The 12784-nt window shown below is 37.8% G+C and overlaps 1 protein-coding gene across 9 annotated transcripts in view; it reads right to left on the reverse strand.

Moving 5' to 3' along the window:
- LOC126746317 (serine/threonine-protein phosphatase 6 regulatory ankyrin repeat subunit A) overlaps positions 1 to 12784 on the reverse strand; it is a 44909-nt gene that overhangs the window by 7121 nt on the left and 25004 nt on the right. For 3 of the 9 annotated variants that reach the window (XM_050454498.1, XM_050454497.1, XM_050454496.1), the window contains 6 exons: positions 12330 to 12460; positions 12004 to 12248; positions 11661 to 11947; positions 7658 to 7795; positions 7465 to 7575; positions 101 to 330 (listed from right to left, as the gene is read on the reverse strand). In XM_050454498.1, the coding sequence (XP_050310455.1) occupies positions 101 to 330; positions 7465 to 7575; positions 7658 to 7795; positions 11661 to 11947; positions 12004 to 12248; positions 12330 to 12460 (1142 nt within the window). The remainder of the gene's footprint in view (positions 1 to 100; positions 331 to 7464; positions 7576 to 7657; positions 7796 to 11660; positions 11948 to 12003; positions 12249 to 12329; positions 12461 to 12784) is intronic. The other 6 variants (XM_050454502.1, XM_050454501.1, XM_050454500.1 and 3 more) reach the window with 2 other exon arrangements.

The raw sequence follows: 12784 nt of genomic DNA on the forward strand, positions 1-12784 counted from the left end.
TATACAAAAAAAAACACCAGCCAAAAAAAAAAATTAAACTATATACAAAATGATCGGTCCCATCGCAGATCGGTCCACGGTCCCTCCTCAATCTCTTTACCTGTATCCGCTGATACGTATCGGACATCATCGCGATCAACAGATTGATCAGCACCACCACCGACACCAGCATGTAGATCCCGAACACCACCTTGAACAGGTTCTCGGTCCAGTTCGGTCTGTAGGTGGTACCGCTACCGCGTAACGGTTTCACGATCAGCTCGTCGTAGGTCGTTTGTCCGAAAACCGCGAAGAACAGCAACTCGAACGCCAACAGGGGGTTCATTATCACTGCGGGCGTGAGGAGGGTGATTAGTGAGGGAGGTGCGCTTGCGCGTGATTCGGTTACGGGACACAGACAGACACGCATGCGCTGCTTTGACGTCAAAACATTCAGGCGGACGGCGGACCTTTTGTCGACGAGGAGGGTGGGAGTGAGTGAGTGAGAGTGAAAGGTTGTTTGTTCAAATAATAATTGTTTCTTGAGGAGTGTCGTTTGATTAGGAGGAAAAGTGTATTGAATTTTCGCACTTCTCAGTGGTTCTACCGGGTCCTAGTATGCCATTACAACCTGGATCTTCTGGAAATTGTGTTTTTCTTACGTAGTGAATCTCTCTACATACGAGAAGCATAATTTGATTACGATCGTCCAGGATTCTTGGACCTGAGAAGCTTGAAAGTGGAAACAAGTCGAATTTCTGGACTTTTCATCGTCCCTATCTCTTCTCAGTTCCCTGTTATACCCTGGATCTTCTGGAAATTGTGTTTTTCTTACGTATTGAATGCCTCTAAATACAAGAAGCATAATTTCATTATGATTGTCCAGGATTCTTGGATCTGAGAAGCCTAAAAGTGAAAAAAAGTCTAATTTTTGGACTTTTCCTCATCTCTACCTCTTCTCAATTCTCCGTCTTATCCTGGATCTTCTGGAAATTATACTTTTTTCTTACGTAATGAATCCCTCTAGATACGAGAAGCATAATTTCATTATGATCGTTCAGGATTCCTGGACCTGAGAGGCCTGAAAGTGTAAAAAAGGCCATTTTTTGGACTTTTCCTCATCTCTACCGCCTCTCAGTTTCCCGTCATGTCCTGGATATTTTGGAAATTACGTTTTTCTGACATAGTGAATCCCTCTACATACAGGAAGCATAAATTCATTACGATCGTCCAAGATTCTTGAACCTGAGAGGCTTGAAAGTGGGAAAAAGTCGAATTCTTGGACATTTCCTCATCTCTACCGCCTCTCAGTTTCCCGTCATGTCCTGGATCTTTTGGAAATGGTGTTTTTCTTACGTAGTGAATCCCTCTGAATACAACAAACATAGTTTCATTATGATCGTCCAGAATTCCTGGACCTGAGAGGCCTGAAAGTGTGAAAAAGTCAATTTTTTTGGCCTTTCCTTAACTCCATCGCTTCTCAGTTTTCCGTCATGTCCTGGATCTTCTGGAAATTACGTTTTTCGTACATAGTGAATCCCTCTACATACAGGAAGCATAAATTCATTACGATCGTCCAGGATTCCTAGACCTGAGAGGCCTGAAAATGAGAAAAAGTCGAATTTTTGGACTTTTCCTCATCTCTACCGCCTCTCAGTTTCCCGTTACGTCCTGGATCTTCTGGAAATTATGTTTTTCTTATGTAGTGAATCCCTCTAGATACGAGAAGCATAATTTCATTACGATCGTCCAGGATTCCTGGACCTGAGAGGCCTGAAAGTGAGAAAATAGTTGAATTTATGGATCTTTCAGGGTCTCTACCGCTTCTCACTTCCCCCTTACGCCCTGGATCTTCTGGAAATGACGTTTTTCTTACGTACTGAATCCCTCTAAATACGAAAAGCATAATTTCATTACGATCGTCCAGGATTCCTGGACTTGAGAGGCCTGAAAATGAGAAAAAGTCGAATTTTTGGACTTTTCCTCATCTCTACCGCCTCTCAGTTTCCCGTTACGTCCTGGATCCTCTGGAAATTATGTTTTTCTTATGTAGTGAATCCCTCTAGATACGAGAACCATAATTGCATTACGATCGTCCAGGTTTCCTGGACCTGAGAGGCCTGAAAGTGAGAAAATAGTTGAATTTATGGATCTTTCAGGGTCTCTACCGCTTCTCACTTCCCCCTTACGCCCTGGATCTTCTGGAAATTACGTTTTTCTTATATAGTGAATCCCTCTACATACAGGAAGCTAAATTCATTACGATCGTCCAGGATTTCTGGACCTGAGAGGCCTGAAAATGAGAAATAGTCGAATTCTTGGACTTTTCCTCATCTCTACCGCCTCTCAGTTTCCCGTCATGTCCTGGATCTTCTGAAAATTACGTTTTTCTTACATAGTGAATCCCTCTACATACAGCAAGCATAAATTCATTACGATCGTCCAGGATTCCTGGACCTGAGAGGCCTGAAAGTGAGAAAATAGTTGAATTTATGGATCTTTCAGGGTCTCTACCGCTTCTCACTTCCCCCTTACGCCCTGGATCTTCTGGAAATGACGTTTTTCTTACGTACTGAATCCCTCTAAATACGAGAAGCACAATTTCATTACGATCGTCCAGGATTTCTGGACCTGAGAGGCCTGAAAGTGTGAAAAAGTCAATTTTTTTGGCCTTTCCTTTACTCCATCGCTTCTCAGTTTTCCGGCATGTCCTGGATCTTCTGAAAATTACGTTTTTCTTACATAGTGAATCCCTCTACATACAGCAAGCATAAATTCATTACGATCGTCCAGGATTCCTAGACCTGAGAGGCCTGAAAATGAGAAAAAGTCGAATTTTTGGACTTTTCCTCATCTCTACCGCCTCTCAGTTTCCCGTTACGTCCTGGATCTTCTGGAAATTATGTTTTTCTTATGTAGTGAATCCCTCTAGATACGAGAAGCATAATTTCATTACGATCGTCCAGGATTCCTGGACCTGAGAGGCCTGAAAGTGAGAAAATAGTTGAATTTATGGATCTTTCAGGGTCTCTACCGCTTCTCACTTCCCCCTTACGCCCTGGATCTTCTGGAAATGACGTTTTTCTTACGTACTGAATCCCTCTAAATACGAAAAGCATAATTTCATTACGATCGTCCAGGATTCCTGGACCTGAGAGGCCTGAAAGTGAGAAAATAGTTGAATTTATGGATCTTTCAGGGTCTCTACCGCTTCTCACTTCCCCCTTACGCCCTGGATCTTCTGGAAATGACGTTTTTCTTACGTACTGAATCCCTCTAAATACGAAAAGCATAATTTCATTACGATCGTCCAGGATTCCTGGACTTGAGAGGCCTGAAAGTGCGAAAAAGTCAATTTTTTTGGCCTTTCCTTAACTCCATCGCTTCTCAGTTTCCCGTCATGTCCTGGATCTTCTGGAAATTACGTTTTTCTTACATAGTGAATCCCTCTACATACAGGAAGCATAAATTCATTACGATCGTCCAGGATTCCTAGACCTGAGAGGCCTGAAAATGAGAAAAAGTCGAATTTTTGGACTTTTCCTCATCTCTACCGCCTCTCAGTTTCCCGTTACGTCCTGGATCCTCTGGAAATTATGTTTTTCTTATGTAGTGAATCCCTCTAGATACGAGAACCATAATTGCATTACGATCGTCCAGGTTTCCTGGACCTGAGAGGCCTGAAAGTGAGAAAATAGTTGAATTTATGGATCTTTCAGGGTCTCTACCGCTTCTCACTTCCCCCTTACGCCCTGGATCTTCTGGAAATTACGTTTTTCTTACGTAATGAATCCCTCTACATACAGGAAGCATAAATTCATTACGATCGTCCAGGATTCCTGGACCTGAGAGGCCTGAAAGTGAGAAAATAGTTGAATTTATGGATCTTTCAGGGTCTCTACCGCTTCTCACTTCCCCCTTACGCCCTGGATCTTCTGGAAATGACGTTTTTCTTACGTACTGAATCCCTCTAAATACGAGAAGCACAATTTCATTACAATCGTCCAGGATTCCTGGACCTGAGAGGCCTGAAAGTGAGAAAATAGTTGAATTTATGGATCTTTCAGGGTCTCTACCGCTTCTCACTTCCCCCTTACGCCCTGGATCTTCTGGAAATGACGTTTTTCTTACGTACTGAATCCCTCTAAATACGAGAAGCACAATTTCATTACGATCGTCCAGGATTTCTGGACCTGAGAGGCCTGAAAGTGTGAAAAAGTCAATTTTTTTGGCCTTTCCTTTACTCCATCGCTTCTCAGTTTTCCGGCATGTCCTGGATCTTCTGAAAATTACGTTTTTCTTACATAGTGAATCCCTCTACATACAGCAAGCATAAATTCATTACGATCGTCCAGGATTCCTGGACCTGAGAGGCCTGAAAATGAGAAAAAGTCGAATTCTTGGACTTTTCCTCATCTCTACCGCCTCTCAGTTTCCCGTTACGTCCTGGATCTTCTGGAAATTATGTTTTTCTTACGTAATGAATCCCTCTACATACAGGAAGCATAAATTCATTACGATCGTCCAGGATTCCTGAACTTGAGAGGCCTGAAATGAGAAATAGTCCAATTTTTGAACTTTTCCTCATCTCTACCGCCTCTCAGTTTCCCGTCATGGCCTGGATCTTCTGGAAATTACGTTTTTCTTACGTAATGAATCCCTCTACATACAGGAAGCATAAATTCATTACGATCGTCCAGGATTCCTGGACCTGAGAGGCCTGAAAGTGAGAAAATAGTTGAATTTATGGATCTTTCAGGGTCTCTACCGCTTCTCACTTCCCCCTTACGCCCTGGATCTTCTGGAAATGACGTTTTTCTTACGTACTGAATCCCTCTAAATACGAGAAGCACAATTTCATTACAATCGTCCAGGATTCCTGGACCTGAGAGGCCTGAAAGTGAGAAAATAGTTGAATTTATGGATCTTTCAGGGTCTCTACCGCTTCTCACTTCCCCCTTACGCCCTGGATCTTCTGGAAATGACGTTTTTCTTACGTACTGAATCCCTCTAAATACGAGAAGCACAATTTCATTACAATCGTCCAGGATTCCTGGACCTGAAAGGGCTGAAAGCGCGAAAAAGTCCAATTTTTGAACTTTTCCTCATCTCTACCGCCTCTCAGTTTCCCGTTACGCCCTGGATCTTCTGGAAATTCTATTTTTCTTACGTATTGAATCCCTCTAGATACGAGAAGCATAATTTCATTACGATCGTCCAGGATTCCTGGACCTGAGAGGCCTGAAAGTGTGAAAAAGTCAATTTTTTTGGCCTTTCCTTTACTCCATCGCTTCTCAGTTTTCCGGCATGTCCTGGATCTTCTGGAAATTACGTTTTTCTTACATAGTGAATCCCTCTACATACAGCAAGCATAAATTCATTACGATCGTCCAGGATTCCTAGACCTGAGAGGCCTGAAAATGAGAAAAAGTCGAATTCTTGGACTTTTCCTCATCTCTACCGCCTCTCAGTTTCCCGTTACGTCCTGGATCTTCTGGAAATTATGTTTTTCTTATGTAGTGAATCCCTCTAGATACGAGAAGCATAATTTCATTACGATCGTCCAGGATTCCTGGACCTGAGAGGCCTGAAAGTGAGAAAATAGTTGAATTTATGGATCTTTCAGGGTCTCTACCGCTTCTCACTTCCCCCTTACGCCCTGGATCTTCTGGAAATGACGTTTTTCTTACGTACTGAATCCCTCTAAATACGAGAAGCACAATTTCATTACGATCGTCCAGGATTCCTGGACCTGAAAGGGCTGAAAGCGCGAAAAAGTCCAATTTTTGAACTTTTCCTCATCTCTACCGCCTCTCAGTTTCCCGTTACGCCCTGGATCTTCTGGAAATTCTATTTTTCTTACGTATTGAATCCCTCTAGATACGAGAAGCATAATTTCATTACGATCGTCCAGGATTCCTGGACCTGAGAGGCCTGAAAGTGTGAAAAAGTCAATTTTTTTGGCCTTTCCTTTACTCCATCGCTTCTCAGTTTTCCGGCATGTCCTGGATCTTCTGGAAATTACGTTTTTCTTACATAGTGAATCCCTCTACATACAGCAAGCATAAATTCATTACGATCGTCCAGGATTCCTAGACCTGAGAGGCCTGAAAATGAGAAAAAGTCGAATTCTTGGACTTTTCCTCATCTCTACCGCCTCTCAGTTTCCCGTTACGTCCTGGATCTTCTGGAAATTATGTTTTTCTTATGTAGTGAATCCCTCTAGATACGAGAAGCATAATTTCATTACGATCGTCCAGGATTCCTGGACCTGAGAGGCCTGAAAGTGAGAAAATAGTTGAATTTATGGATCTTTCAGGGTCTCTACCGCTTCTCACTTCCCCCTTACGCCCTGGATCTTCTGGAAATGACGTTTTTCTTACGTACTGAATCCCTCTAAATACGAGAAGCACAATTTCATTACGATCGTCCAGGATTCCTGGACCTGAAAGGGCTGAAAGCGCGAAAAAGTCCAATTTTTGAACTTTTCCTCATCTCTACCGCCTCTCAGTTTCCCGTTACGCCCTGGATCTTCTGGAAATTCTATTTTTCTTACGTATTGAATCCCTCTAGATACGAGAAGCATAATTTCATTACGATCGTCCAGGATTCCTGGATCTGAGAGGCCTGAAAGTGTGAAAAAGTCAAATTTCTTGGCCTTTTCTTTACTCCATCGCTTCTCAGTTTCCCGTTACGTCCTGGATCTTCTGGAAATTACGTTTTTCTTACGTAATGAATCCCTCTACATACAAGAAGCATAAATTCATTACGATCGTCCAGGATTCCTGGACTTGAGAGGCCTGAAAGTGAGAAAATAGTTGAATTTTTGGATCTTTCAGGGTCTCTACCGCTTCTCACTTCCCCCTTACGCCCTGGATCTTCCGGAAATGACGTTTTTCTTACGTACTGAATCCCTCTAAATACGAGAAGCACAATTTCATTACAATCGTCCAGGATTCCTGGACCTGAGAGGCCTGAAAGCGCGAAAAAGTCCAATTTTTGAACTTTTCCTCATCTCTACCGCCTCTCAGTTTCCCGTTACACCCTGGATCTTCTGGAAATTCTATTTTTCTTACTCACTGAATCCCTCTACATACCAAAAACATAATTTCATTAAGATCTTCCAGGATTCCTGGACCTGAGAGGCCTGAAAGTGGGAATGCCCGGAACATTGAATACATAACGATACTCAGTGTTCCAAGCCAGGTACCTATATTATTTGAACAAACAATATATGTAAATTATAACCCTCCACCCTCCGACGACACACACATTATCAAAGCCAAATACATACGGTAATATATAAGTCTAAACACAAACTATAATATCGACCGTTCAACAATACACGTAGAAGCTGATAATATATAAAGGCGGATTCATAAACTTGACGTCCATAAGTGACGCACAACAAAACGAGACAAAAACAACAAGTTTAGACAAGGACACGGACATCAGCGACAATTGTTTTTTTTTTCTACGTCTTACTGCCAATGGTATCTTGTTCGATGGGGGGTCGTTTCTTCTTAATGGAAGCCCTGGGACGAGGGACGTTGTCCATCGTAATCCATTCGGCGTCTCCGTCTAGCGCGATTACCTCTTTGTTTTTGTTTTTTTTTTTAATAATTAATCAAAATATATGTACATAAATAAACCGGTGAATAGGGTGGGGGGTACTTACCGTCTTTGAATATCCCGGTGGTACGTTTACGGCCGTCGGTGTCGAACGGTTGATTTAGGGCAACGAACATCATCGAGAATCCGAAAACGAAGATCGCCAGTACCGCCAAGAATCTCGCCAGATCCTTCATTAAATTCCCTAAAAAACAAACATATCTTCCATGGATGTTCTGGAATTTATGTGAAGTATTCCGGGAATATTTTTGGGCAGTTTAAATATTCCTGGAATGCCACACTGATTATCACGAGGACTGTTGTTTGTCCTCCTTCAGACTTCTTAGAGTTTAAACTTAAATTGCCTCAAATGATTCTTTTTACTCAGAGGCACGGTTTCACTCAAACTCATCCTCAAGAGTTCCTCTATACTAATCTGAAGAAATTATGGAAATATTTTAAGTAGTTCGTAAGTTATGCCCAATTATGTCTGCTGGTGAATTAAATCCTGCTATTGCCATAAATGCGTTTCAAAACCTCAATTTGGGTTTGACCTTGATTGACAAAATCGCCTCTAACTCAGAAAGTTTTTGAGGTACAAGAATCGTTCATATATGAAATTGTTAGTAAAGAAACGGACTTTCATTGCCTCAAACCCCTTTAAGAATATTCCAATTACTTCGTAAAATATTCTCAAGAATATATAGAATTGTGGAAAGACTAGCCAAAAAAAGTGCCCTGACCAAATCTGGCTTAGTTAGGTAAAGCTTTCAAGCAGATTGATGTTTTTACTCTGAAACCATCCTCAGGAATCTCTGTAAAAAATTATGATAGAGTGGGAAAACCATAAGTAAATTGGTGTATTAGTTTTTATTAAGTTATGTAAGGGTTTCAAAAAGTGGTCAAAAAACAATTAGTCACAAGTTTAAAAATTCGTAAAAAATTCAAATCAAGACCAATTGACTTGAAACTTATTGGGATTATTAACAGTTCTATTTGTAACCGATAGAAGAAAATCATAAGTAAATTGGTCTATTATTTTTTAAATTATGGCACTTTTTCAAAAAGTGGTCCAAAATAATTAGTCACAACTTTAAAAATTCATAAAAAATTCAAATCAAGACCAATTGATTTGAAACTCACTGGGATTATAAACAGTTCTATTCGTAATCGATAAAAGAAAATCATAAGTAAATTGGTCTATTATTTTTTAAATTATGAAAGTTTTTTTAAAAAGTGGACCAAAATAATTTACCCTCAAGTTTAAAAATTCAAAAAAAATTCAAATCAAGACCGATTTACTTGAAACTTATTGGGATTATTAACAGTTCTATTCGTAATCAATAAAAGAAATTTATAAGTAAATTGGTCTATTATTTTTTAAATTATGATACTTTTTTAAAAAATGGTCCAAAATAATTAGTCACAAGTTTAAAAACTCATAAAAAATTCAAATCAAGACCGATTTACTTGAAACTTATTGGGATTATAAACAGTTCTATTCGTAATCGATAAAAGAAAATTCTAAATAAATTGGTCCATTATTTTTTAAATTATGACACTTTTTCAAAAAGTGGTCCAAAATAATTAGTCACAAGTTTAAAAATTCATAAAAAATTCAAATCAAGACCGATTTACTTGAAACTTATTGGGATTATTAACAGTTCTATTCGTAATCAATAAAAGAAAATCATAAGTAAATTGGTCTATTATTTTTTAAATTATGAAAGTTTTTTCAAAAAGTGGACCAAAATAATTAGTCACAAGTTTAAAAATTCATAAAAAATTCAAATCAAGACCGATTTACTTGAAACTTACTGAGATAATAAACGATTCTATTCGAAATCGATAAAAGAAAATCATAAGTAAATTGGTCTATTATTTTTTAAATTATGGCACTTTTTCAAAAAGTGGTCCAAAATAATTAGTCACAAGTTAAAAAATTCAAATCAAGACCGATTTACTTGAAACTTATTGGGATTATTAACAGTTCTATTTGTAATCGATAGAAGAAAATCATAAGTAAATTGGTCTATTATTTTTTAAATTATGACACTTTTTCAAAAAGTAGTCCAAAATAATTAATCACAAGTTTAAAAATTCATAAAAAATTCAAATCAAGACCGATTTACTTTAAACTTACTGGGATAATAAACGGTTCTATTTGTAACCGATAAAAGAAAATCATAAGTAAATTGGTCTATTATTTTTTAAATTATGAAAGTTTTTTCAAAAAGTGGTCCAAAATAATTAGTCACAACTTTAAAAATTCATAAAAAATTCAAATCAAGACCGATTTACTTGAAACTTTCTGGGACTATTAATAGTTCTATTCGAAATCGATAAAAGAAAATCCTAAGTTAATTGGTCTATTATTTTTTAAATTATGACACTTTTTCAAAAAGTGGTCCAAAATAATTAGTCACAAGTTTAAAAATTCATAAAAAATTCAAATCAAGACCGATTTACTTAAAACTTACTGGGATAATAAACGATTCTATTGGAAATCGATAAAAGAAAATCATAAGTAAATTGGTCTATTATTTTTAAAATTATGAGAGTTTTTCAAAAAGTGGTCCAAAATAATTTACCTTCAAGTTTAAAAATTCAAAAAAAATTCAAATCAAGACCGATTTACTTAAAACTTACTGAGATTATAAACGGTTCTATTCGTAACCGATAAGAGAAAATCATAAGTAAATTGATCCATTATTTTTTAAATTATGACAATTTTTCAAAAAGTGGTCCAAAATAATTAGTCACAAGTTTAAAAATTCATAAAAAATTCAAATCAAGACCGATTTACTTGAAACTTATTGGGATTATTAACAGTTCTATTTGTAACCGATAGAAGAAAATCATAAGTAAATTGGTCTATTATTTTTTAAATTATGACACTTTTTCAAAAAGTGGACCAAAATAATTAGTCACAAGTTTAAAAATTCATAAAAAATTCAAATCAAGACCGATGTACTTGAAACTTACTGAGATTATAAACGGTTCTATTCGTAATCGATAAAAGAAAATCATAAGTAAATCGATCCATTATTTTTTAAATTATGACAGTTTTTCAAAAAGTGGTCCAAAATAATTTACCCTCAAGTTTAAAAATTAATAAAAAATTTAAATCAAGACCGATTTACTTGAAACTTACTGGGATCATAAACGGTTCTATTTGTAACCGATAACAGAAAATCATAAGTAAATTGGTCTATTATTTTTTAAATTATGACAGTTTTTCAAAAAATGGTCCAAATAAAATTTAGTCTTGAACAGGAACTTACTGAGTAAAACTAGTGCCTTCGATACGTCAATTTGGATGGTCGTTGGACCTTGCTTGACAAAATCGCCTCTATTTTAGAAAGTTCTTGAGGTATAACAGTCGTTCGCATATGAAATTATTGAGAAATAAACGCACTTTCATTGTCTTAAACCCTTTTAACAATATTCTAATTACTTCGTGAAATAACTTCAATAAAATTGAGGATTGCAAAAAAATTTTTCACAAAAAATTGCCTTGACTAAAACTGGCAAAAGTACGTAAATCTTCTACGCAGAACAACGTTTTTGCACTGAAATTCATCTTCAGGAATGGCTCAATATTAATGTAAAAGAAGTATCAGAATATCTTAAGGGGTTCTTAAGTTATGACCAAAAATGTCTCCTAAGCAAAACGTAATTTGGCCAATACGCGATTCAAAACCTCAATTTGGGTGATTCTTGGACCTTGGTTGATAAAATCGCCTCTAACTCAAAAAGTTTTTTAGGTACAAGAATCGTTCGTATATGAAATTATTCGGAAAGAAATACATTTTCATTACCTTCATTCCTTTTAAGAATATTCTAATTACTTCGTGAAATATCTTCAATAATATTGAAGATTGCAAAAAAAAAAATGCAAAAAAGTGCTTTGACCAAAACTGGTATAAGTACGCAAATCTTTCATGCAGAACGACGTTTTTACCCTCAAATCCATCCTCAGGAACCTCTTAATATTATATTAAAGAAATTATGAACTTAGTGGCTATTTACGAAGTTATTTCTAATAGTGTGTAAAGAATGAGACTTACCAATAATAATAGCCCAGGGTCCAAACAGATGATGAAAAGACAAAAAGTCCAAGATCTGCACGCAGGCCAATAGGAAGCTGAGTGCAAACAATTGATTGCGACAGTACATCAGGGTGGGCCAGTACCGTTTTTCCACAAAAACAAGCCCGATAAGGTGGGTACCCACCCCGAAAATGCTGAACAATAAAACGGAGATTTTGATCCAGCCCAGTCCGCTCTTGTCACTGGGGTTCGTCAGTTCGAAGAGCAATAAACCGCTGAGCCACACCAGCAGGATCCACTCGTACCTTAAAAACAAGTTTATCCAGAAATTTACTTAATTTACCAATAAGAGCTTACTTACCAGTAAGGCAACATACTCTCCCGGTTAATAGTGGGGTAAGGCGGGGTAATGCCGACAACCAACAGGAACAGCATAAGGTACACGTGGGAGGTGAGGTACGACATGAACTTGATTATGGGCACTTTATAGTACTTATGCCCCAACGGGAGAGTGAACGCTATCCAGACCGGGGGGCATATTATGAACAGCACAAAGAGCAGCAACGTGCGCCATGCGGTCCAGTTTAACGCTCCCCTCCACAGTTCCTAAAATGACCGGTTTCGACTTTCAATTGAGGCCCTGAGGAGACCTAAGAAGATAGAAACGGGTTGGTTGAGTGTTTTTACCTGAAGGTACCGTTGGACCACAGTGTGGGCTATAACCTCTTTTTGCTCGTTTTCGATTAGTACGTCCAGGAATTCGACGTTTCTGCGGTCGGTTGCCGTCAGGATTTTACCGGCCGAGTCAGCACCGGCGGCTAAAAACCACCTTTATGTTAAAAAAAAAAGACAGAACGAATGCACTGAGAATGTTATTTGTACGTACTGGATGTCTCAAACTCGAGAATTTATTGATTGTTTTTTTTTTATTTTTATTAAAAAAATTGATAGTTTTCTGTAATTTATTGAAAAACTACTCAATAACTCCAAAACGGTTGCAGATACAAGGAAACTTGTAGAGCTCTTTTTAATGAAGAAACTCATCGGCTTTCCTATGAAACTAACATCAGTAAAATCGGTTAAACAGTTTTTAAAATATTCAAATTTTTGTAAAGTCTTTGACAGAATCAAGGTTTTTTTTT

Source organism: Anthonomus grandis, chromosome 17 (assembly GCF_022605725.1).
Source record: "Anthonomus grandis grandis chromosome 17, icAntGran1.3, whole genome shotgun sequence".
Lineage (NCBI taxonomy): Eukaryota > Metazoa > Arthropoda > Insecta > Coleoptera > Curculionidae > Anthonomus > Anthonomus grandis.